General features: G+C 37.6%; 1 protein-coding gene and 1 long non-coding RNA gene across 3 annotated transcripts in view; one reads left to right on the top strand and one right to left on the bottom strand.

Moving 5' to 3' along the window:
- Positions 1 to 27,644, top strand: part of LOC127654790 (TRAF3-interacting protein 1-like) — a 42,293-nt gene that overhangs the window by 5,567 nt on the left and 9,082 nt on the right. The window contains exons 3-14 of one of the 2 annotated variants that reach the window (XM_052142214.1): positions 1,636 to 1,797; positions 8,352 to 8,480; positions 9,005 to 9,412; positions 10,834 to 10,914; positions 11,098 to 11,118; positions 11,742 to 11,817; positions 13,543 to 13,563; positions 15,162 to 15,246; positions 15,670 to 15,756; positions 17,626 to 17,758; positions 17,852 to 17,888; positions 19,592 to 19,665. In XM_052142214.1, the coding sequence (XP_051998174.1) occupies positions 1,636 to 1,797; positions 8,352 to 8,480; positions 9,005 to 9,412; positions 10,834 to 10,914; positions 11,098 to 11,118; positions 11,742 to 11,817; positions 13,543 to 13,563; positions 15,162 to 15,246; positions 15,670 to 15,756; positions 17,626 to 17,758; positions 17,852 to 17,888; positions 19,592 to 19,665 (1,314 nt within the window). The remainder of the gene's footprint in view (positions 1 to 1,635; positions 1,798 to 8,351; positions 8,481 to 9,004; positions 9,413 to 10,833; positions 10,915 to 11,097; positions 11,119 to 11,741; positions 11,818 to 13,542; positions 13,564 to 15,161; positions 15,247 to 15,669; positions 15,757 to 17,625; positions 17,759 to 17,851; positions 17,889 to 19,591; positions 19,666 to 27,644) is intronic. The other variant, XM_052142215.1, reaches the window with a different exon arrangement.
- LOC127654792 (uncharacterized) lies at positions 17,645 to 27,402 on the bottom strand. The gene is made up of 3 exons (XR_007971970.1): positions 27,272 to 27,402; positions 17,955 to 17,984; positions 17,645 to 17,783 (listed from the first exon to the last, which is right to left on the bottom strand). It is a non-coding gene; the product is annotated as an uncharacterized LOC127654792 (long non-coding RNA).

Raw genomic sequence — 27,644 nt, 5'->3', positions numbered from 1 at the left:
ATCACTTTGCAGTATACGGTACTAGAGAACATTTTCGTTAGTCTCCGTTTTCAAATTTGCCGTTTCAGAGTAGATGAGAGGCATAGATGTATCAAAATGAATACGATTTCAACCCAAAGTGTATTAGTGTGGACATGGTCTTAAGCCGGATACAAACCGTACAAGAAGTGTTACAATGCGTTGCATCAAATATAAGACAATGAACACACATACAGCCTACTCAATGTATCTTCTAGCTTAGGCAAAAGTGAATCATGTATGTCCCTTTTCGGTCAATTTTAATGAAAACTACACATTGTGAACTTTATTAGGAAGACCTGTTCATGCGATTATCTAATTAGCCAATCGTGTGGCAGCTGTGCAATGCATAAAATTACATTAATACTGGTCAGGAGCTTAAGTTAATGTTCACGTCTACCGTTAGAATGTGGAAAAGATTAGATTTTAGTGATTTTGATCATGGCATGATTGTTGGTGTCAGATGGGCTGGTTTGAGTATTTCTGTAACTGCTGATCTCCTGGGATTTTAACACAGAACAGTCTCTAGAATTTACTCAGAATGGTGCCAAAAACAACAAGCATCCAGTGTGCGATAGTTCAGCAGACGGAAACGCCTTGTTGATAAAAGAGGTCAATGGAGAATGGCCAGATTGGTTTGAGCTGACAGAAAGGCTACGGTAACACAGATTACCACTCTGTACAATTTTAGTGAGCAGAATAGCATTTCAGAAAGTGCAACACATCGAACCTTGAGGTAGATGGGCTACAACAGCAGAAGACCACATCTGGCACTTTATTAGGACCATAGGTCCTATTTACACCTTGCATTCAAATGTGTTTTCGGTGATCGGATTACTATCGAATTGCACTTGGCCACATTAAATTACAGGTGTAAATACTCCCAAAATGGATTGTGATCGGATCGCTGAAACCATATTCCACGAACGGATTCTGACCACATTCAAAGAAGCTATAAATGCAAATGCATTTTTGTTGTCCGGATACAACAACTTAAGTAATTAATTATGTGATCAGTTTAAGCTACAGTCATCCATATTTAAAGTGCTGTGTTGTGTGTTCTTACCTTTTTCTGTTAATTCTGCTACCCGAAATGTATCTTTTTCAGCCGCCAAAAAAATTAATAAAAAAAGAAAAACCCTGCCTGATAAAGAGATCGAAAGCATTTGAATGATCCATCAGTGTATTTAAAATTCACTATAAGTCTGGTTTCAATGTAATATGCAAGTAGTGTTTTTCATTATGAATGGGTAACATTTTGGAGACACAATGGAGATGCATTTGACTGCAAGGTGTAAATACAATCCAGCTAAAGAATATCCAGATCCTTATACGAAATGCATGATAATGTTTAAATGGGGCCATAAAAGTGGTAAGTGAGTATATTTGGCTGAGTGGTGCTCAATGGCACGTAAGAATTTTGACCAGCCCTCGAAGTCATCGCTTTCCAAAATATGCCGTAGTAGATAGCATTTTTGAATGTCTCCATTTTTGGTTGAGTAATACGCCATTCAAATTTTGATGAGAGGCAGAAATGTAGCAAAATCTAAATATATAAGTGTGGAAGTGGCCTATATTTAAGTATACAAATGTCAGTTCTCTTTTTGTACAATGCAGGATAAAGACTCAAAAATAGCATTTCTTCAGAAGGCCATCGACGTGGTGATGCTGGTAAGCGGAGAGCCCTTGTCTGCCAAACCAGCTCGGATCGTTGCTGGATATGAACCAGAGAAGACCAATGAGCTGCTGCAGGCCATTGCCAAGTGCTGCCTCAACAAGGTCAGTCCAGCGATTAAGGATCACACAGCTACTGTACTTCTGTGCTGTAGGATTCAAAAGCCATTTAACTAGTCTAGTGATTGACTCAAGACTAATGCTGTCCAAATGGGGTTCATTTATAGACATATTCCTTTAATTGCACCCTTGGGCTTTCCTGAAGGTTAAGGAGGCATGAAACAGTGCCAGCAGCATTATCAGGGGAGCCCAGTGATGTATGCATGGAAAAGAGCAGGTGTGAACCTTGGGGCAAAATGACTGCTTTGTTGTTGTACAGCACACTGGGATATTTTATGAGATGACAAGAGAAAAATATATAAAAGGGTACAGTGGTGATAGTCTAATGATTAAGGATCTGGGGCCTCATGTATAAAACTTGGGTACATTTCATAAAAGTTTTCATATGTATAAAACCGTATGTATGCCAGATCCTGCGCAGAGTTCTCTATAAATTCCAGTGAGCGAAAGATTGTGTGTACATGCACGTGCTTCTTTCTCACCCAGTCTTCTCCTCAAAATAACCATATACGGAGCTTACAACTGCTGTTTTTACAACGCATTACCTCATCTATGTATTATTACCATATGCATTTTGCCATTCAGACATGTGGTTCAACTGTGTGAGAAACTAAGAAAATTTTATAGAAAACAGACTGAAGCCTCAAGTTGCATGTGAATAGACACTGATGCTAACTGCTAATTTCTTAATACAGTTTTTGTCTTGTTTTATTGTAAACATTTCTAAAAATCCTATAAACAAGATCAGTTAACATAATTGTATATTAAGACTTACAGAGAATACATCTTATTATATCTAGAATGTATTTTATTATTAGCCTATATTATTTAAATATCTTATTCTCACACCATTGGGAAATGATCTTTGAGTGTATAAAGCATAAACCTAACCTAACTTGTTTCTCAGATAATAAAAAAGAAAATCCTTTTTAGGATGTTTTTATAGATCCTTAAAAATTTATTTTTCTGAAAGCAGTTTAAAACACTATCTGGCATAATCAAATTGCAGTTTTTTTTTTTAAATAAATAAAATTGGTTTATATGGGTTTTTTTTCATAAGGTTTGTCAGTACCATGAAGGAGGGGCTGTCATTGCATCTTGCATTGGGATTAATGGCAAATTGGCCAGGCAGGACATTTTAAGCCTATGTTTTGCAGTGCTGCACCTGTGTTCCACTGTATAGTATTGGGTTTCTAATAAGACTTATCCAGACAGGAAATGTTTTAACTATGAATGAAGTGCATTCACATTGTAAAATTTGGATTTAGCAAGCACAATAGGGTCACAATAGAAAGTGAGGACTTAAGGCCTTTGCACACCAAATGTGAATGCAATTTCTTGCCACTATCAACATTTTGAATCGAAACAAAAGATTTCTAACGATCTTTTCTCCCCTGGAGTGAACATTTGCGGCGAATCGCATGGCGACAAAGCAAAGCTTTTTTTATGGTGTCCATGTTTTTCTTTCTTTTGCCTGGCAGAGAAATGCCCTGACCAATATTGCATAAGCCCTAGGCAAAAAAAAAAAAAAGAAAAAAGTGGGCCCTTCTGAATGCCCCCACCCCACAAACACACTTTTATAACACTAAACATTTATTTTCCAAAAATAACAGGAACATATCAAACAGAACATTGCAGTAAGCTACAGTTAAAGTCAGAAGTTTAATCGTAGAAAATATTCACTGTCTAAGGTCAGTTAGGATCACTGCTTTATGTTAAGAATGTGAAATGTCAGAATAATAGTAGAGAGAATTATATTTTTCAGCTTTTATAACTTTCATCACATTCCCAGTGGGTCAGAAGTTAACATACACAATGATAGTATTTGGTGGCATTGCCTTTAAATTGTTTAACTTGGGTCCAACATTTTGGGTAGCCTTCCACAAGCTTCTCTCAATAAGTTGCTGGAGTTTTGGCCCATTCCTCCAGACAGAACTGGTGTAACAGAGTCCGGTTTGTAGGTCTCCATGCTCGCACATGCTTTTTCAGTTCTGTCCACACATTTTCTTTTGACTGGAGGTCAGGGCTTTGTGATGGCCACTCCAATACCTTGACTTTGTTGACCACAGCTTTGGAGGTATGCTTGGGGTCATTGTCCACTTGGAATACCCATTTGTGACCTAGCTATAACAGCAGCATGGCAGCATGTGGATATATTGAAGCAACATCAATCCTAGCTGATGTCTTAAGATGTTGCTTTAAAATATCCACATGCTGCCACCACCATGCTTCACAGTTGGGATGTTGGGATGTTGAGGTGTTCTTCAACTTGCAAGCCTCACCCTTTTTTCTCCAAAATTAACGATGGTCATTATGGCCAAACGGTTCAATTTTTGTGTCATCAGACCAGAGGATATTTCTCCAGAAAGTAATATCTTTGTCCCCATGTGCACTAACTGTAGTCTGGCTTTTTATGGTGGTTTTGGAGCAGTGGCTACCTCCTTGCTGAGGTTATGTTGATAAAGGACATGTTTTACTGTGGATATAGATACTGTCTACCTGTTTCATCCAGCATGTTCACATGGTCCTTTGCTGTTGTTCTGGGATTAATTTGCACTTTTTGCACAAAACTACATTTATCTCTAGAAGATAGAATGCATCTCCTTCCTGAGCGGTGTGATGGTTATGTGGTCCCATGGTGTTTATACTTGCGTACTATTGTTTGTTCAGATGAACATTGTACCTTCAGGCACCTTCAGGCTCCCAAGGATGAACCAGACTTGTGGAGGTCCACAATTTGTTTCCTGAGGTCTTGGCTGATTTCTTTTGATTTTCCCATGATGTCAAGCAAAGACGCACAGAGTTTGAAGGAAGGCCTTAAAATACCTCCACAGGTACACATCCAATTCAGAACACCTCCTATCAGAAGCTAATTGTCTAAAGGCTTGACATAATGTTCTGGAATTTTTCAAGCTGCTTAAAGGCACAGTTAACTTGGTGTATGTAAAATTCTGACCCACTGGAATTGTGATATAGTCAATTAAATGTGAATCTGTCTATAAACAATTGTTAGTAAAATTACTCATGTCATGCACAAAGTAGATGCCCTAAATGACTTGCCAAAACTATAGTTTACTAATATGAAATCTGTGGAGTGGTTAAAAAAAAAATTAGTTTTAATGACTCAAGTGCACGCTGTAATACATTTTTTTTTATTAATAAATACATTCAAAGTGCACTCAGGACTCCTATTTCACAGCACACAGCATCAGTTCACACATCGCCTTAGTACGGGTCATCTGATTTTATTAAAGAGATCTGACTGCCTTCTGTTGTTATGGTGATGCCATTTGGGAGTGGTGTGGCCTCTTTCTCATTGAGGTGTTGATTTGATGAAAGTACTTGCTGATGTGGTACTGCTGATATGTGAAGATCCTCTTCATCATGAGCAGAGCACAAGGCTGCACTGGAAGTCCATATAATAATTATATAAATTCAGATATCAGTAAATAATTATACACATTCAGATATCAGATACATTTAGCTTGAATATTCTCAATCAGCATAAATATTCTCATTGTAACACAGAAGTAGGTCAAATAATTTTTGAGAGAAGGCCATATCGATATCAATAATACCCAGTGTTTCCCACAGGACTTTTCTAGAAACTGTTGTACATTTTAAAGTTAAATGCATCAATCAATCAATTTGAGAGCAAAATTAAGTGGCTGGATCTACGAAGAACTTTGTGCTCTTGTAAACAATTTTGTGTTCTAGTAGTAATTTAATCATAAACACATTGCTTGTATAGATATGAATAGTGATGACACTACAAAAAAGTCACTCTCACAAAGCATAAACGAGACAGAGTTTAACGCATTTCACAAATGGTCAAAACACAAAATCGACTAGAGCATACATTTGAGCCAGGGCACGACATTTGTCATGTGCTTGTCCTCCGGACAAGTAAATTGGTCATTCACTTGTCCAGAGAGAAAAAAGTACATTTAAGTTACATGCTCAAGTAACAAGTGTATGTTGTATATTTTTCTGAAATTATGACCAATGCCCAACCTAATAGTGTACCTATGCAATCAACTCAATTCTCTGCAACAGAAATGTAAACTACACTGGGTAGGGGAGGAAGCTTTTGTCATATGATTATTATTTTATGTTATGTATGGTAGTCAAATAAAGGAAAGTCTCCATCACCACTATTAACAGCAGGGGTGCTCACACTTCTATGGAATAAGTCTACTTTTTCATCATGTTACTGCAGCAAGATCTAACGTGTACCATAAAGGCTATGCATTATCACAATACCAAAATTTCAGTAGTCTGTGTGAAATTTGACGATTCTCAATACCAGCTTCAAAACTACAACAAATAATAACACTAACTAATATGTTAATTATGGAAGAATGGTTTCAATTTAAGTAATTATTCAAGACTAGTTAACAGTCAGTAATAAAATAACAATATAAACAGCAATGAATAGAAATAGATTAAAAATAATAGAACAAAATATACAAATAAAAAAATTCAGTGCTTCTAAAGTTACCCAATCAAAAGCAGTGTGTGTTTTCTCATTTTCTTGTTATGGTTGTTTGATTATTATAATGACACACTAGACGGCAGCAGGTCTATTAGCTTACATTATTCTTTTGTGAATCAAACAGTTCAAGTAGTCAATAAAAATGGTTCGAAATGAGTGTCAACCACCATTAACTTTCTCTGGTTCAGTTTGCATCGCGTCACCAGCATCAGTTGTGAAACTTCGTGGGTAAATCATGATGATAACGGTGATATAATTTGGTAATCTTTGACCGTAACGCTGTAAGATATTAGAGATTTGCAAGCTATACAACAGTGTGCAGGCTTTAACTATTTTGTCCACATTGTATTGTGTACACAACTTCCCACTATGTGTTTATTTATGGATTTAACAGCAGTAGCATTGACCATACAGAATGTGATTTACCGATGCCTATACTAAATTATGAGACTTAAATTATAGACCTCATATCATATAAAAAAATAAAACTATCCAACCTGTCACGTTAGAGGGTATTAATATTTTAGAGACAAATCAAGCACTTCTGCTGGAAAAATGATAAGCAGAGTTTAGAACAATCATATTTTGAAAAAATAAAGAAACATTTCTAAATAAGTGTAGCCTATGGTATAAAAAGAAAAAGTTTTTTATTTTTTATTTTATTTTCACTGCTTTTTCTCCCCAATTTGGAATGCCCAATTCCCAATGTGCTCTAAGTCCTCGTGATGGCATAGTGACTCTCCTCAATCCAGGTGGTGGAGGACGAATCTCAGTTGCCCCGCATCTGAGACCTTCAGTATGCTTATCTTCTCACGTGGCTTGTTAAGCGTGTTACCATGGAGACATAGTGCATCTGGAGGCTTCACTCTATTCTCTGCGACATCCACACATAATTCAACATGCGCCCCGTGAGAGTGAACCACATTATAGTGACCATGGGGAGGTTACCCCATGTGACTCTACCCTCCCTAGCAACCGGGCCAATTCAGTTGCTTAGGAGACCTGGCTGGAGTCACTCTGCATGCCCTGGATTCGAACTCGCGAATCCAGGGGTTGTAGTCAGCATCTTTACTCACTGAGATACCCAGGCCCCCACTCATGTAATTAATTTAATGTAATTTTGTTATTATTTAATTTCACTTTTATCAAAACATAATCATGACAGTTTGCCTGAAAGAAAATAAGTTCAGATGCTTAATGCTTGCTTTACAAGTGGTCGGGAGAAGGTGCAAATTTTGTTCATATCAACTAACGTTTTGAAAATACCAAAAATGTCATGAATCTAACAATTTATGTCAGAACGTCTCTACCAACGATTTACACACATTTGTTCTGCTCATGTTTCATTTATGAGGCCCAGTGTGTGGACAGTGCGTACATATTTACGGCAAGTTTATTTTTTTTATAAATCCTGATCTGTGCTTGGTAAATTGCATGCAAAGTTTCTATATCAGGCCCCTGTACTGCTAACACAACGATTCACAAAGTACAGGAAAAGAATTGAGATGACTAGTTTATTACATGCACTGTGAACGCAAAGAACTCCAGGTGCTCATTCACACAATTCCTAACACTTTTGGCTGCTCCAAAGTAATATACAAGTCAGTCAATGTACAAATAAGGCACATCAATTTTTGTTTTGTGCACAGAAGAGGAGTATATAGCATTTCTCCAAATTTGGGGATTAGGAGCATGTTAAAAAAAGCTATTGTCAACCTAACATAGAAACTGAAAGTTCTTCCTGTAGTTTTCCTGTCGGAATGCAGTGTGACAGTGAGGAAAATACGACAGAGATATTACTATTGTATAATAATAATAATAAGAAGAATAAGAATTTGAATTTGATGTGATTTTATGTATTTTTGTTCTTTTAGCCTTGGCATCCAAACAGCAACAATATGAGATATAAAATGTTTATCATATCAATTTAAATTGCAATAATTGTAAAATAAATCACACCCACAGCTCACACCCACGGTAATGGTAGTTTTTGTCACATGTTCATTAGCCTGAGTTGTTGTTAAACTGTAAGCACCTGTCTTAGCTCTCCAGTGATGAAGCTGTTAGGCGGGTGTTATCAGGTGAAAAATTTGACCTGAAGGGGAAGCCCAGCACCTCCAGATCCCAGGACAAAGAGAACAGAGAGGGCAGGGAGCGTCACAGAGACAGAGAGGTAAGAACTGCTTGACATTTTTGAGAGTTTCAGCCAAACAAGACTTTTCTTTTCTTAAATCACTATTCATTCTTCAACTTGTCCCCTTGTGGTTTCTTATCATGTCATTGTCTTTCAGTAATTAAATCTGGAATTTAATTTATTTAAAATAATATGAACCTTTTTGTTTTTATTAACTGCGAAATAGCAATATGATAAGACACCAATTGTGGTTTTTTTACATTAAGATTATTAGTGGTAATATAAATTCTTCGGCCAAGTAATATAGTTCATTAGCCTGACACTAGGCTGTTTGTGGTTACCAAGCAATGCAGCAATGTTAATATTGAATGTGTAGTCACATAAATGCATTTATCAGCATTTACAACAGCTTTAAACGTGGCCCATCCAATCATAATTTAGAGTTGGAGCTATCCATTTTATAATCTGCGATTTTGACCAGCTGACTACACATTTTTATCCCTTATTTGTTGTACTTGTTAAAAAAGAGAAGGTATGATGTTGTCTCTGTCTGTTTTGTTCAGGAGAGGAAGGGCATCAAGGAGAGCAGTGGGAGCCGAGAGCAGAAAGACCCAGATCAATCCAAAGATCAGGAGAGTAAAGACAAGGACAGACGACGAGATGCCGAGAGGACTGACAAGGGACGAGAAAGAGACAGGACAAAAGACAGTAACAAGGACAAGAGCCGCGACCGGGAGAAAGACAAGACCCAAGAGAAGGACCGTGAGCGAGAGAAAGAGAAGGGACACAACAGGGATAAGGAGAGAGATAAAGAGAGGGAGAAGAAAAGAGAACGAGAACCTCATAAAGACAGAGAGCGAGAACGAGACAAGGAGAGAGACCGCGAGCGAGAGAAACGACGGGAGAGAGAAAAAGAGAAAGTACGGCACAAAGAGACGGAGGAGAAGCTGAAGGACAGAGCCTTTAGAAAGGTAGTCATTCTTCTTTTTCTGTTCTCAATGGGCCCTTTTCACATTTCTGGGTTTGGAACACTGAAGTAAACTATAACCGGGTGAACTTCTATAAAGTTACATGGGAGACCACAACTAGGGATGCACCAATTCCACTTTTTCTCTTCTGATTCCAATATCGGAATCTCAGTATTGGCCGATCCCGATCCGATACCAGTGTTGTTTTTTTGCATAATCAGTTTAGAATATCTTTACATTATTGTGTGGAACTGATTGGGAGAACTCTTTAATATGTAAAGAAACACAAACCTCTAACTACACATTGTTTCAATATAAATGTATAGCTTATTAAGAAACACTTTTTATTATTAACTAGTATACTGGATAATGTAGCAGCAAAATTAACAGTAATTCCAGTCTTCAAGTCTTCAGTAGAAAAGAAGCTTCTTCTTCTGGACTTCGAATCTCTTTTTTGTTCAATTTAATTGTAAGAAATCAGCTAAAATTTCATTCTCAGGTTTTTGGAACCCATTCAAAATTAAATATTATTATCATTTGTAAACTAATGATAATAATACATTATAATAGTAATATATGTCAATCGTACACATTTTGTCACGGATCCACCGGTCTCTCTCTCTCTCATTCTTCCTGACTACCGTCACAGCACTCACTCTCCCCTGAGTTCTGATTACGCGCACCTGCATATAATTTGTGGCTAATCAAAGATTGCATATATACCCTGCTTTCACACACACACTATGTTCTCATCGATAGTATCTCTGAGTCTTCAGACCTTTCTACTATGTCAAACATAGTTATCTGTTCATCATGTCTATACCCTGTCTGGATATCTCTCACCTGCTGTTTGCCACTTCGCCTAACAAGATTTTCTCATAATGTTTACATCACTGGTTCAATCATCTGTTCAATAAACCCCGCTACTGAGTTCATATCTCTGCCTCCGTGAGTCTCTCCGTGACACCTTTAACTTTTAAACCCTCACGCTTTTATTTTGACATTCTAAACTCCCCAGGAAGTCCTGTATGTGTCTGTTTGTAGGCGAGTTCACAGTAGTTTAATTCGCTTCTTATTCAATTTCACCTCCAGTGAAATGCACCTCCAGTGCCCGTTCTAAATGCATATTATAAGTGAACCGAACTATTGAGCATCTACATCTGAGATGTTGTTCATGAGTAGCGCTGAAATATTGCGCTAAATGATGGCTAGAAATAGTCCTTCATTTTTATATTTTCATTTCGTTTTAATTATATTGATTTATATTATTTATATTCTTTGTTATTTAACACTAGCATTGATTTTTTTTTTTAAGAAAACTAGTCAACACTGCTGCATTGGAGTTTCAGATACAGCTGCTGAGTTTGGCATCCTTCATCCTTCTAATACATCCCTCTCTATTTGTTTATTCTTTTGGAAAATAGATCAGGGCAGATAAGGAGACTTGCAAGCCGAAGCCTCACCCAGAAGATGCAAGTAAAACCCACGAAGCTCAAGCAGAAGAGGTAAGTTCAACCTCTCGCCCACAACCATGGTGTAGCCTGTCTGCTTACTCACCTTACCTTACCTCCATGTACATTTTATAGTTCTGGGTGGAGGGCAGTGAAATCATATGCTTTCATCAATATGTGTTTTGATGGAATGCTCCTCACAGTCTTTATTCATGTCTTTGTTTCTCTCACCTGGAGGCTGAGGGCGGTGAACTGGAGGTACGAGTCTGTTGTGGTTTGTGTGCCTGCTTTGCTCGTTGTAGAACAAAAGATCTGCTGCATATTTACTATTCTCACGGCGCAAAGACAGGCCTGATCATGCAGGTTGTGTTATGCATGACTGACAGATTTTAATGGCAGCCCAGTTAAAACACAGAAATTCATTTGAAATGAAGAATTTAACTATTAACACAGTGCTCATCCTTTTGTGACCACATACTACAGGTAAGGTGGGGTGGTATTACAGTAAATAACGTGCAATGGTAGAAAAGTGTCTGCCGATGGAGATTTTGCCATATCGTTTATACAGTAGTAGATATATCTACATAACTATCAGAGGGCAGTGCTGCTTTACTACATCATTTACATCACTTAGCCTACAGATCTCTCTGATATTCAGGTAATTTCTTTTTATGCCAGGTAAAATTGCTTTGCCCTTACATTTTCTCTTTGACCACCTCTAGTATAATTTTTCACTAGAGGTGATAAATAACAGTGCGTGTCTCAGAAGGTTTTAAAAGAAAGGAGTGGTTACATGGTTTTGAGGAATGTCAGTTTAAGTGCTTTAGTGGAGCTCATTGTGATATACAATGGACGTGAATGTCTTTCCTCATTCCATTTAGGCTGAGAGTCCTTCCCGGATCCCAAGGCCCTCTTCAGCTAAAGGACAGCGACGGTGGCCCAAAACAGGGGTTCAAGGTACAGAGCTGTTCTTTTTTTACAGACCTCATTAATGGTTGACTTACAGTACATTTATGCTGTGTTCCATTCAAAGTCAAATATCATCTCAGTCAGCTCCCTAGTTCAGTAGTTTGGGAACTGATCAGAGAGTTGGCCATTTCTAGGTCTGTCTCAGTCACAAAATCGTTCCACAATACACAGTAAATACTAGGGATTATTGTTGCTCACTATATTCCCTTTCACCTGCGTGCCACACCGCCCCTCGGTGGAACTCAAGATTGGAGTGGCATGCAGGTGAAGGTCATTTGCCACTTATCTTCCCGGCCTTGCACTGCTCTGATGCCGCTCGGCTCCGCCCTGCTCACCGCATGTTGTTTGTAATGTCTTTCATTCATAATGACCATGAAAGGGAAACAATCTTCTAAATATTAGAGGTGACAAAATTAAGTTTAAAATACACTCCTATATATTTGTATTTTTATTTAATGTCATAATATTACTGTACATTTGAATATCTTCATTGAAAATGTACAAAAGTGTAATTTATACAGTGACTGTGCTGGTTAATAACAGCTGCGCTTGAATGCGCAAGCATGTTATTTTGTCACAGGTAATTGAGTCACAGGTAATTGAGTCACAGGTAATTGAGTCATAAATGTCCTGATGTTCAGTGGATGAGCACCCTTGCCAGTGCCCAAATTTGTGTTCACGATATACTGATTCACGACATAGGGAGCTAGCGAGCTGATTGAGATGCACCCAAAGTCTTCTTGCAAGTCAGTTCACTTTCAGCCATCTTTAGAACGCTCTCGGGAGGCTATTTCCAGTCATGGCAGTGCAGCCAATATCTACTTGAATGGGGAAAGCCTGAAATCTCAAAAAACGATTACGATCAAAGAACATATTTTAAATCAGCAATAAAATCGGACAACATTGGAATAATAAATTGTGCTACTTTACCTCAGATAACGATAAAAAAACACCCGGCTTGTATAGCACTTATGCGTTCTCGAGTTGATTGACAGGTGAAGTCTATCTAAAAGGTGATTGGCTCTTTTACCTGTAAGGTGGGACTTACTTTCTACATCCGTTGACCGTTGGGCATTCCAATTTCTCCCATTCATTTTTATATAATCACTGTTGAATGCTAGATTCTGATAGGTTGACAGACGTTCTAAAGTGTTGTTCATTTTTCAGTAAATGCACAGCTATGAAGTAGTTCCAGGTACTTTGCCAAATTATTTCAGTTAATTCAAAGAGCCATACAGCCTACATAACAAAATAGCCAAATAAAACAAAGACATTGTTTTATTAAGAAATTGACAAACAACTTCTTCCACTTAGCATTGTGGCTGCAGTACCACCTTGGGGTGTGCATTATTTTTCATTTACATAATGTAAAAATTGTTACATTTAATGTTTTTTTTTTATTTTATTTACTCAAAAGTGAATGTGTAGTATTAGTGTAATGTGTATATTAGTGTTCCTGGATTCCGTCATGTAACGTTATACATTCGCACCCACAAAATCAATGTTGTGGACTTCTACACCAATTTCAAAGTTGGTTGTCTGATTTCAAGTGTACTTTTCCAAGTAGAAAGTTAGAAATTTCAAATTGCCGATTTGAATGGAATGCAGTTTTAGTGTATTTGGTACAGTGATTAAATCACAATGGCAGATCAGATATTGTTTAATGTGATTTTTATATCTCAAATGATGACTAATTGTATACCTCTCTTTCAGATGAGTCTAACAGTGAAGGAGGTGAGTTTTAGGTTCTCTTCAGTGAGCACTCTTACTGCTTTATTTTTAACTATTTTCCAAATGATGTTACTGTTGCATAGCCATTTCAGTTTGAAATTAAAGATTGTCCTAAGTTACAGCAAGTTCTGTAAACATGGTCTAAAATAATCAGCAAATGCAAAGTGCATGTAAAAATTGGCTTTAGCGAGTAAATAAAACACCTAGACATTTGGCTTGTGCCTTTATTGAAAACTGCAACATTGCACGGTCAAATTTAGGAACGATAGTCTTACTCTGGCTTATGAGTCACGTGTGCAAAAGATATATGAACCATCTACTAAAGAAAACATATCACAACTTGCATGTCTTCTAAAGTTTTCCTTAGTGGAAAATGTATTATTAGACGTTAATCTAGGATGCCAAAAAGCCACATACTACACATCGCAGCTAAATGCTGTTGCCAAGTCACGTTTTAGTGCTTAATCCTGTTCTGAACACACATTTTGTTGGTCATTTACAGGAGGGAAAAACTGCATTCTACAACCAAATTATCTCCCAAAAAATTCAGAGATTGACAATTGCATTTGGATTAATTCCACGTAGTGTGTACAGAACCAAACTGAAAAAATATTAATGACATCATCAATAGCGCATATAAGTGTCTTCTCCTGGCACAAACTGAGGTATGTGAAACTCTCACCACTTTAGTTTCTCTCCATCAGCCTGGTGGTCTCGGGTTGACCCATACATTACAGTCGAGTGATAATATAGGGCAGAGTCTTTTACATTTTTGAATCATAGGACCCCAAATACAGTATGACAGTCCCCTATGGTGGGACCCCATTCTTAAGATTTGAAGGCATCTATATATTTTCGTGCATAAAAAAAACAAACATATATACTGTGTGAAATAAAATAGTATTATATTACAAAGACATGTTGTTTTCTATATTTTCTAAATAATATAATCTTCCTTTAAATTGTCATTGTATTAAACAATGACTAAAAATGAAATGCTGATTTTTTTATTTGAATGCGGTTGTCACTGCCGAGACGTTGCACTTTGTATGTGGCCAAATTTGCCTAAACTCCTTGAGGTAACACATATGTGAAATATGACTTGCTTTAAATCACCAAAACAAACATATGAGGAACAGAATTGTTGTTTAACTTTAATGTGTAAGTGTAACTGTTCAAGGATGGGCAAGGAGGCGGCGGGAACTGGCTGAACAGTAAAAGTAACGTTTAATGATAAAACAAACATAAACAAACACAGACACACATGCAGCACGGCCACGTGCATCTCCCTCTCTCTTGAACCGACATCTCCGGCTGCCCTTAATCTCACTCTCCCGCTGATCAGCTGATTCAGCGCTGGCCGTGCTCCATCACGACCCGGCCATGCCACCCTCCTCATCACATTAAGGTAAAAAAACGGCTAAATAATCCAAGTGTCAAATGGACAAACATATATTTTGTAATACAAATAATGCAAAATACTGTTTCATGGGCAGCAAAACCACCATTGACAGGAACCTGTCTTCAAATATTCAGGTCATTTAAAAGAAAAAAATTAATTATGTAAAACATACAGAATTTTTTGTTTTATTTCTTTCCAGAAGGGGATGCTGCTCCATCAGAGAAACCAGTTCCCATTGAAAATGGCGAAGCAACAGATGCTTTGCCATCTCATATGACACACAGGTTTGTTTCTTCTTTTTATCCTTCCTTTCTTTCTCAATTAATGCTAATGATCCCATAAGTTAATTGCTTTGAAAATAAAAATGTTTTTGTAATTTTCCCTCCAATGAAAACAAATGTAACACAATGTGATAATGTGCTGTTTGTGAGTGGATGGAGTGTATCATGTTTGCCCCATGAGAGATTGCTTGGCAGTGGACCTTACAGATGAAAATCACCGCTTTCACTACAGTGTACCGCAAGATATCACTCTAAGCTCGATCATTACTCTTGTTCACAGCACTATTTTTATAAGCATTTAGCCATTTCAGAACTTGCTGTTACCTAAACTACCCACTCATAAAGTCACATGCATACCTTAAGAAAAGTGCTCTGTTATATGCTGTTTGAAAGTACTTTTGTTTGCTTGAATGTTTATGTAAGCAGAAGATTAGCACGACCCAGCAGTGCTCGTCCAGCAGCCCCCCGCGTGAGGAGGCAGGAGAGCTATGCTGACGTGACCCCAGCAGAGAGGTGAGAGATCTCTCTCCTTCAGACTCTCAATTTACCACTACTTATTATTTTTATATAAAAGCAATAAGCCACACAAGGCCACATGTTACAGGGATTTTATCACTGTAAAAACACTGTAATGTACAGCATCAAATGGCTTTTGCTTTTTGTGTGGCAACATAAATATGATAAAAAACACCAATGGATACAAATAAAATATTTTGATAAAAATAAACAATTCCATTAATAGTCAATTATTCTAACTGTTGGCTACTCATAGTTGCCAAGCCAATTGCCACATGAGTATAAAATGTGAGGTCACAAGTGTGCATTTATCTGCATTTTACAATGGCTTCAAATGCAGCTGATAACTTTCATTCATAACAAACATTACACACTGAAAGCACAACACTATTATTGAGTGTGTTTACATGTACACCAATACTCTGATAACTACCAAATATAGCTTATTCAACTAATACGTCAACACAAGGAAACCTTGTTTACATTAGACTTGAAATAATCATGTTATTCTCTGCTTTTGACATCAAAACCTAAACAGGCATGCGTACATGGGATAAGCTTGGAAGAACGCCGGTCAAGGTGTTTACATGCAACATGAAATCAGAGTAATGGGCAAAAATCTACCATGTGTCCATCGGTTTATTCTTAAGCCATTTATACCTTACCCCAATAAATGAAAACCATTTAAGGTGTTAACATAACCACACAAGTTGTCAGATTATTAAGCATAATTGGTGTAAGACTGTGCATGTAAGCATTCTGATTTGATAGCGGCAAACATCATCAAATTAGACTACTAAACTATTAAATAAATGAAAACTCAAGGGATTTGTGGGGCTAAGCACATTGTGAATGGCAAGCATTTTGCTAAGTTGTTAGGTCTGTTCCAAAACCTAGGGAGCTGCCTCGGAGGCAGCATTTTAAGGCATCAAAGGCTCACCCCCCACGTTAAAGCTGTTGCAAAAAGTAGGTATCTTAATTTTTCTGTCCCTTAACATATTTTTTTTGCCAAATTCTAAGGTAGCATCATATGTATCTTTCCCAGGGTAGTCGATCAGACAGGAGGGTTTGGAACAGACCCTTTGAGTTCTGTATATGCAGATTTTGTTTGGGCCTAGTAGGGGTTAGCATTCATTGATAATGTTTACATGCAACTGGTTATTACTTGGTTTTTGCAGAAAGCGGCATTCTGAAACGTCATGTAAACAAAAAAGCAGATTTTCTTATGCCATTTGAGGGATTAAGAGAAAGTGATATAACACACCCATGTTTCTGCTAGAGAACATGGCTTAATGTGGTCATGTAAACGCATAAGCAGTGTTCTGATGGGTGTTTGTAGAGTGCGCATGTGCCTGAACAGACCAGCTAACAAACGTCATAGGATGGAGCTCTACAACACAGCAGAAAGAATTCAACATTTCTGGGAGTACAGTGGGAGAAGCACCTACACTATAAACTTTACCCATTTATACACACTAATGTAAAATATCGACTGCACGTCACGGTTGCGTATATGCGATCATATGTTGGGGGAATCCCAGAGTTTGAAGTAAGATGGAACCCCCATTATTGCAGTGCAAAGTCTTCCTCTGATGCCATGTTTGTTATTTATACAAGTGTCACAGGGAAATTATGTTGCTATGGAGAAAGCTGTTTACTAAACAAGCCCCATGTGTACGGGAGTAAAAAGTATGCTGCTTGTGCATGTAAACAAGAACACTGCTTTCTTGCAATAACCCACTTCCTGGCAATAAGCTGCATTCTGGTGTCCATGTAAACTTTGTTATTTATAGTAAAACAGTTTAGATTAAATAAAGTTTAGCTTGGAAAATTTGTTGGATATTTAAGTATGAATTTTCTTTTCAGGCTGGGCAGTGGTAAGCCCCCCGCAGCAGTCATTATGGATGGTAAGAAGCTCTCTGAAGAGGAAGATGATGAAGATGGGCAGTTTGTAGTTGAGGAGGTTGCTCCACCTCCTGCTGACGTACGTGAAATCGAGGTAGTGTGGGCGCTCCTCTATGCTCCTCCATGCATATAGAGAGAAAAAAAAAAAAAAAAACTCAATCAGACTAACTATTATTCTTTGTTACAGCATAATTCACTTGAACTGCAAGGGGACGATAAACACGGTGAGCCATGTAGTAATATTAAAGGGATAGTTCACGCAAAAAAGAAAATTATCTTAATTTACTCACCAGTAGGGATGTAATAATGCATGCATCCATCTAAGAAAGAAATTTAAATGAAACAATTACAGAAATCATGAATCGATTATCACAATTACAGTATATTAGTACCCAGTGTGATACATGTACTGACACATAATACACAGCTTTCTTGCAACAGACGTGGATTAAATAAAAATTAAATAGGATAAGCGTGGACAAGAATGGATGAACGGCTTTCTGTGTCATTCATAACTGTTTGCATCCATTTGACAAAAGTAAGTTTGCATAATTGCCATTGCTTTCTTCTCCAATTATGATATATTATTTTTATATTGTTTAATTTTTCCATAAAATGCATAATTTCTTCATAAAATAGTTTAACCATGAAAAGAAAACTCACTTGTCCACTCTCTTTATAGTGAATGCCACATAGTGCATTATATTGGAAATAGGGAGCAATTTCAAAATGTTCTGAACCAATGAAAAGCTAAATGCTGATTGATTAAATTTACCTCTGATTGGTCAATGACACGTGGCAGTCCGAAAAGTTAAAACATTCTTGTGATCGTGCTTGACAAAAAGCAAAAATCTGGGTTACATTAAGGCACTTACAATGCAAGTGAATGGGGCCAATCTGTAGATGTCAAAATACTCACTATTTCAAAAGTACAACCACAAGACATAAACAATGTGCATTTTAACATTATTGTAGTGTGATAAAATTGCTTACGAACATTTTCGGTGTTGAGTTGTAGCCAATTTTGCCATGATGATGGAATGTCAACAAACCCTAAAATGACTGTAAAAATTATGATTTAAACACATATAAAATGATACACTGCCTTTTTAAGCCCTCCAAAAATTGGCCTCATTCACTTCCAAGTGCCTCACTGTAATTTAGATTTTTGCTCTTTTTTTTTTTAATATATATAGAAATGGACGGACGAGATGAAATTAATGTTTATGGTAATCAAAATTATGCCACAAATGCTGTTGATTGAGCTGAACTTGAATTGAACCAGGAATATTCCTTTAAACAGCGGCCTTATCTGTCTGAGCATGGCATATTTAATTGTTTTGTTTTTAGTGCAATACATGTTAACGTTACATGATATGCAAATCTATAACACTTGCTGTCCTTTTCTGCATATCGCTGCCCCCTTCGGTATTTTGTGGCCCATTCTGCATAACACGGCGGCTCATTTCAGCTTATCACAGCCCAGTTCTCCTGATGGCCAGTGTGCCAGGGGGAAATGGGAACCGGGAAAATGCCCGGTATGCCAGATTACCAATCCTGCCCTGGCGTGGTTGCCACGGAGATTATTGTGGGCCATCACACGTGCTACGTCTCCATGGTAACGCGCTCAACATGCCACATGATAAGATGCGCAGACTGTAGGTCTCAGACACTGAGGCAACTGAGATTTGTCCTCTGCCACGTGGATTGAGGCGAGTCACGATGCCACCATGAAGACTTAAAGCGCATTGGGAATTGGGCATTCCAAATTGGGAAGAAAAGGAAAGAAAAAAAAAATCTCCTTTTGTGTTCCATTGCAGTAAAAAGGCATATAGACTTTATTTTGTGTGAACTATCCATTAAAGGAGAAAATAGATAGCAAGTGATTTTTCAGTCTGAAGAATGAGTGATTATTATTTGTTCATAGGTGGACTTGTGAAAAAGATCCTGGAGACAAAGAAAGACTATGAATCATCTCCATCTCCAAAGTCAAAAGATCAGGTATGGCATAGTCAGCTTTCAGATGTCAGAAGTCCTTGTTGTTCCAGTCATTACCACAAGATGGTAATGCGATTCCATTTTACTTCCACGTTCCAACTTTAGTTTTTCTCACCAGAATTCCTGTAACGTGAGTAAACACATTTCAAAATCTCTTCATCTTAGGGTATTACATTTGGGAATTGTTGTGCTTTAAATAATACCTCAGGGATGTGTTTGACTCTGCTTTTTGTTCCAAAATCAGAATCTGTGCACTGTCAGTTTACCAAAGAAAGCAACTTTGCAAATGGTGTGGAGAAATCGCATTGCAGTGCCTGAGAGCCACTAAAGTGTTTTTCTGTTCAGCAGAGCTTAAAAAATTAGGCAGAAACAAGTGCATTGACACCGATCATGCTGTTTATATTTTGACTTTAAGAGGGTCCCATTGAGATGCTTAACAATTGTGGTTACTGAATACAAATGAAATGTCAGAATGCGTTGGCGACATTTGTTTATAAACTTAGAATTAGCATTTTATCTAAAGATTAAAATCTTGTGTGTTCTTTGACTCTTGGCATTCTAAACTTTCATCAGTGCAAAAGAGATTAACGTTAATGACATCATTATCGCAAGCCAAACAACAAAAAGTATGGCATTTCATTTCCAAAAGTCTTTGTTTCAGTGACGTTCAGGCTTATTGTAAATGTAGTTCTCATTTCGCCTGCTCCCATATTCTTTAACGATTTAGCAGGAATATCTTGGATAAGATTTCCATTCCAATATAAAGTAATGCTTTATCTTTGTTTTAGCTGCTTTGGACTGTTTGTGAGCCAGGGAAGACAATGTCAATATTGAGATTGCGATGTGAGTTTTGAAGGCATCCTGATCATGCCCTGGTGGAAGGGGCAGTCTGCACTGGGTAGTCCAACCTGCCGCTCTGTTCTATCTGTCCTTCACTGGCTATAGGCCTGATGCAGTTTTTGGTGGTGCAGAACCCACCACCCCCATACATGGCCACCCAACCTGACTTCTCATTTTAGTCACATGCTAAATGCATGAGTCGGCAATAGACATTGGAAATTATTCTTTAAGTAATACAAAGAAAGAATGAATGAACAGTATTTGGAGAACCATTCTTATTGCATACAGTCCTCAGCAACCTGCTATCCAATTACATTTCATATTCAAGACAACAAAAGTTATAATCCTTTCACATTTACAGTAGCAGTCTATAAGTTTGCATATGCCTACACATTCTTTACTAATATTCTAAAAAGTAGAAAACAGTAATAAAGTCATCAGAACTATGGAATTATGTAGTGCTCAAAAAAATTTTAACAAATAAATCTTAACTCTTTTCTAATTTTAGCTTTTTTAAAATACAACCAACTTCATGAGGTGCATTCCGTGATGCTTTTTACAATTGTAAAGAGTTCCCATGTATTCTGGCCACGCGTTGTCAGCTTTTCCTTCACTGTCTGATTTTTTTACTATTAATATACAGGTATTTGAAATATAAATTCAGAAAGTCAAGTGTGTCCAAACTTCAGAGTGGTAGTGTATTCAAAGGAAAAAATGTCTCAAGGCATCTTTACACGGTAAAATTTGCACAGAAACCCATATACCACTGGTGCAAGAATACAGACAATCCAGAACCATTAAAGGGATCCTTCCCAATAATGAAAATTCTGTTATAATATATTCACACTCATGTTGTTCTAAAACTTTTTTCCATGGAGCACTAAAATGGATGTTAGACAGAATATGCAGTCTAAAGCCCAAAGTATACTTCGGTCAGACGCAAACGTTGTACAGGACACCATGATGTAAATGTAATCTTTAGCAGTGTTCTCGAGCACTACACGCATGCGGACCAATATTTCTAACTGCGCATACACTGAACACGCAGTATGCACATGCGTCTGGTATTATTTGCAGTAATTGGTGGGTCCACAAGGTGCCAACACTCACAGTTGAGCCATTGCTGTCATGAAGAAGCACTAGGAGAAGATGTAATCGGGCGTATATGCAGATGTCAGTAGATACCTGCATTCGTATAACTCAAGTCAGAAGGAATATAATGACATATTTATGGGTCTTAACTCTAGAAGACAAATAATCCAGTCTCTCATAACAGTCGTTGCACGAATGGTCTAACTAACCGACTGTGAATGCGCACAGTCAAATGAAGTATACTTTGCAAAGCTAGCATTTAAAACCAATGTATACTTTGGGCTTAAGTCCCCATTCACTTTTTTTATTGTGTGAAAAAAAGATGCATGAATGGTGACTGCGCATTCTGCCTAACATTCCCTTTTGTGTTCCACACAAGTCAAACCGGTTTGAAACAACATGATTAAATTATGACAGAATTGGGTTTTTTTTTAGTGTGTGTGTGAACTATTCCGAATGTGTTTAAAATAATGTGGTTCTGGTATTTATTTTTTTAAATGGAACAATTCCAGAATTTTAATTCCCAACCCTATCCCTGAAGGCCTCGGCAAACAGGCTTCGCCTCTGCTGTGATTTCGCCACTGCTGTGATCTCTGTTGACATTCAAACTTGGCCGCACACAGCAAGCTCTGAATAGTGAGCTTCTCCCAGCTGCCTTCTCCCAACCTTCCCTGTGTTCTTGATTTCAAAACAATCAGACTGGATTTCCTTTCAATCCCAAATAATCAAATTAGATTTCCCCCATCAGACGCTGGCCAATTCTGAACTGGAACCTGAGCGCTGCACAGAGCACTCTCCTAATTAACCTAATTCTGCCTCATAAGCTCTCTAATTCTCTTCCTTTATTGCAGGGTATGAAATGGGCATGTGTTATGGGGGCAACGAGCTGTCCAAAGGGGCGACATGTTAACTGGCATGCCGCACCTCTCCCGTCTAGTCAGCGGTGTCCAAAAAACCTGTAATGACTTCCTTCCTTACTTGAAAGGGGGTGAAGTTCAACGCAATAAAGCGGCAGCTCTCCTGTAATCAGGGTGTAACATCCAGGGTTAAAAATGTAAATATTGAGCTTCCTTATCCCCCCTGACAGGGTTGAAGTTACACTGCTCATAACTCATGCCACAAATATGAGCTTTTCGGTCCCAGTTCTCCCCGGAATTTTGAGTTAATACAAAGATCCTCACATCAAGTTTATATGACTCTTCGGAACGACCACAGAATTTAGAGTTTTGACTATTAGCAATTGTGAAGGTTAAACAGAGCCAATGACTTATTGCTTTATTAGCACGAGTTTTCTGATTCACATTGACAGGGTCGGCAGAGCTTAATTTCATCTGATATGTTAGGCCATTATTTTGTCATTGTACTTATATAACAGGCCAGATACTATTTTATTATTTTTCTCACCCTCATGTTGTTTTAAAATCGATTAACTTTTTTCTTTTGTGGAGCACAGGAGGTGGTGTTAGGCAGAATGTTTGCCTCAGTTTCCACTTTCATAGCATTTATTTCAGTACAATGAGAGTAAACGGTGACTGAGACTGTCTGCCTGCCTGAAAATCACAGAACACAGTATTAACAGAATTTGCTACCCCTTTAAAAAGCACAATTTCCCCATCGCGGTGCATGTTACTGAAGAGTTTGCCATGCATTTCGTGGCTGACCTCTGTTACGACTCTGTCAGATCACGTGTATATTATTGTAAGATACTTCTTGTAGGGCGTCTTTTTGTTTTTCAGAATACTGGCCCCTGACAGCAGCTGCGTTTTCATAAGCATTTTTTCTCTTTCCTCTCTTTTGCGCCATCAAATTAGCTTTAATGAAGGTTCGCAATGTACAAATAAACCCTGTGGCACACAAATGGATGATTGTTGAGTGAATGTCATGCCAGCTCGCTCTCTGTAGAATAGGCAGGAAAATAAATAGTCATCCCTTCAGGCCTGTGTCCTTGTAAACATCTACCTTTTTGTTGGAAATGTAAAGGAAACGACTCTCTTAGCATTCCTCCAAACCTATTGCCCTCACAGAAAGACGATTGACATCCCTATGGATCGACCCCAAGGTTACGATGAAATACCGGGCAGACCTGGTATGAGTCTCTGAAGCCTAATAGCATAATTGGTTATGTTTTAGTCTATTATTTTAGTCTTTCTTACTGCTGCCTGGTTCTTAGTCAAACTGTTATGCATAATTCTAGGGCTGGGTGGCATGATGGTATATAACGTGCAGTGGTAGAAATGTTTCAAACGGTATTCTGCAGTATTAATTCTGCAGAAAATTATAGCATATTCTTAAAACTGTCGCAGAAGAGTGCTTCCAGACTAGTGTATACTGATTGATTTAATTGATTATACTATGAACAATTTCGTTTTGACACATTGAGCCATGTCATATGCGTTTTGTGTTGGCAGTCTGATTGCACACTAAATTTGACAACAGTAGGTTGAAAGTTTTGCTCTGAAATTGGTCTGTGCTTACCGAAATTCTAATCACTAACCACCAGTGGCCGGAGCTGGGAGTGTTGTTGAACGTATTCGCTCGTGTGAGCTCCAGTTTCTGTGGGAAATGTCCAAAGAGTGGCACCAAAAGCGAGTTTTATTTTTAGTGGTAAATAACGTAATACAGTCAACAAGAATGCATCATTTGTTTACCATACGTCCTAATCCGAACCGCATCCCTTAACCTAACCGCCAGTTGTGTAAATATTTTTTTTAGAGCGAAAATGCAATTAGTGGTTAGCACATTTGGTAAACAGCATATGTAGCATAATTCAATATTTTCAGTAAGCAGAATCATTAGCTAATATTTCCATTTGGTGTCACCATTGCCCTATTCTGGGCTGATTTTTTTGTCCCAGTACATCTCTGATGGATCATTTAGCACTTTTAAGAACAATAATTTTAAAAGAAATTGACTGTTTTGCATAAGTCATTAAAGTAATAATAATAATAAAAAAAACTTTAAATCTTAACTTTTCTTGATAAATGCTTGGTTTAAAGAATCGTGAACCGAATCAAACCTTGAGTTCAGTATCCTGAACCGGTCAGAATCTTGGGATAAGTGAATCGTTACACTCCTAATGTTCATGCTTGAATAGATGCAAAAATGTCCGATGGGGACCACGTTTGTCAGTTAATCTACTGAATGGGGTTCATTTGAGGCTACATGAACTTTCAGAAGCAACATGTTGAATTCCTTTGTGATCATGTTGGTGTAGATATGATGTACAACAATTGTAGGTTGTTTACACTTTCTGAGCAACATAGCAACTTTGCTTATTTATATAGATTCCAAGTTAAATTTACAAATAATGACTGTTTTGAGTCTTCAGTTTTTAACTCAATTGTTACATAATATATAGCTGTTTTGGTACTGATGACAGACTTATCTATCATTTGTTATTAAAAAGCTTACGTTTTGGTTTGTCTCAGTCGAGTTCCAAATAATAAGAGAAAATAATCAAATGAAATGAAGTAGCTTTCATTTTTAATGTATTTAAGTAACTAGATTATCCACATTACTCCCTGGTTATGCAATATATTTTAATACATTTTGGGGTTGAATAACTATATTATGATATAACAGTTTTGTGATAAATTTACTCGTACCATATTGTTGTTTGGTTGTGGTTATTCTCTTAGCATGCAAGTTCACAACAGTGATGTCAGTGGTGACCTCCATGAGGCTAACCTGACCTCTACATCCTGTGTACATGACTCCCCACTCTCTGCACTTCACTTCATCCCAGCTATTTTTATGATGTTGCTGGATGGGGCCCACTATTCCCCCAAAGAGGAAACCCTTAAACTTTGCTAAACAATTAATATTGTCCCCTTTGAGCCCAGTTTTGGACCCAAAGACCTACCATGGAGCTTTAAACCATATTAAAGGGGCTGTCTAAATAGGACTGTGCCATTGATGCTGGGACTCTACTGTCCATGAAAGCACTTTCCTTTTTTTTGTAATTGTTGGTCAATACATGTCAGACATTTAATAATTGGGGTACAAGTTTATAATAGTCAGACATTTAAAACCACATTCAATATGACAATACACATATGAATATTATGATGTTCCAAATAATTTACACATAAATTCTATTTGCTCGTATTTTACGAATGAGGCCCACAGTTTTTACCACTGTCACAGCCTTAGATTAAAAGTGCTCAAGTACTTGGGTTTAAAAACAGCTTTATGAATCCAAATTATGTAAAGTTTGAATGTGTAATGTATGTGCTTTAATTGCCACCAAATTTTATTGAAATCTGTGTGTTTGGGAACCAGTCAGGCCATAACACTGGCTTAGCCAGTGGTAAGTGTTTTGGACAGGGCTACTTGTTGAGTAATGGAAGATATTCTGTTTGGTTCCACTAATTGCACAGAAATTACACACTTTACCTTTACATTTGACTTACTTGTCTTATCAGTGTATTGAAGAAGAAACTATTTTCATTTGTAGTCATTTAAGTCCAATTTGTCTCATTTAATGAATCACACATGAGCTTAAAGATTCAGATCTACAGAACTGTGACTGCACCACAGCAACAAAATAAATGTTTCAACTTTCGTCCTCATTAGGATTGCGAGACTTTAAGATCTTTTCTGCAAGAGTGACAGTGTATTTATTGAAATTTGTCTGCTAGAACTCTCATTTGAACCACACTGTTCTACTTCTTTTTTTGCTCTTCATCAACACTATAAATCATGCATTTTGCATGCATTTCTTCATTAAGCACATTAGGTTTGCAGATGAAGGCTCAGATCCACATAGGGCAATTGGTAATGTGGCATCCTGATGCAAGAGACTAGCCCATTGCATCCTCTGTCTCTAGAAGCCACCTGCCTCAGGCACATCAGATTCACGTCCTGCTGAAATAATGGGGGAAACTTTCCTCAGCTGCCTTGCGCAAAACAAATATTTTTCTTGTGTCCAGTTGAAGGGAGGGGGAAAATAAGAGCCCCTATCCACTTTATTTTGCAACGTGGAAGTAAGCAGCGGCTGCATTTCCAGCAAATATGAGAAAGTTTCACTGACCGCAGTGTAGATAACTAGAAGGTTATATATAATACAAGATTTGTGATCTGGGCTTATAAACTATCACAAAACCACAGCACATCAGAATTGTTTTTTTTATTTTTATTATTATTATTAACAATTTGTATTGATTCCATACAACAAATTAAATAAACATAACAGATGAACCAAATTATATCAAATTAACCCCCCCTTCCTTCTTTTCATGGGGTGCCCCAACCCATTCACATTCCACGTGGAGAGAGATAAACCACTTGTATTAACATTTGACATTTTGACACATTAGAAAATATGTATTGTGTCAAAAATAAAATGATAAAGACCACGTCAAACAAACCTCGACTTTCCCCCCGAACCAAACAAATGTGTGCATTAACCCCGTGCACGATTAACCAACCGGCGTCAATCCCTCTAAACTCAAACAGTCCATGTACGCCTACGAGAGCCCCTGCAACAACTTTGCCATCCAAGTATATGTTTCTATACACATTTTGTGAGAAAAAATTAGATAACAGAAAATAGTTTATAAAATAAACTCCAGCCAATAGGCAGAATTAACACAAAAAGAAACAAAAATGGAACCCAGATTCCTCAGACAGTTGAGTGTATGCTCAGCGATTTGGTGATTTGAAAAGGTTTACTCACCCCATTGTCTCTATGAAAGACAATGCCTGATGTGGGCATGTCATGTCACATCATTTATTATTTTGCCAAGATGAAACAAGATGTCGTTTTGGTGCAAAGAATGTTGAAGCAGCATTTTCCCAGCAATCTGCTGGTTGTGTAAAGTTTGTGAAGGCGTGTCAAGACGGCATCCAGGACTGTCTGTGTCAGTGCCTGCCTGATTTAATTAATTCTGCCAGTGCAACAGTGTGTGATTAAACAATGGCAAAATGCGGTAAATGGTAACACTATATGCGCTCAAAACCAATGAGTTTATGAAAATGGTAATTAATGATAATAATATGTCGACATTTATTGCCAGCCTGTAATATAAAGCAGCATAATGTAGTATTTT

Source organism: Xyrauchen texanus, chromosome 14, assembly GCF_025860055.1.
Source record: "Xyrauchen texanus isolate HMW12.3.18 chromosome 14, RBS_HiC_50CHRs, whole genome shotgun sequence".
In the NCBI taxonomy this organism is placed as follows: Eukaryota; Metazoa; Chordata; class Actinopteri; order Cypriniformes; family Catostomidae; genus Xyrauchen; species Xyrauchen texanus.
Note: the sequence above shows the minus strand (reverse complement) of the source record. Positions and strands in the feature narration are given on the sequence as shown.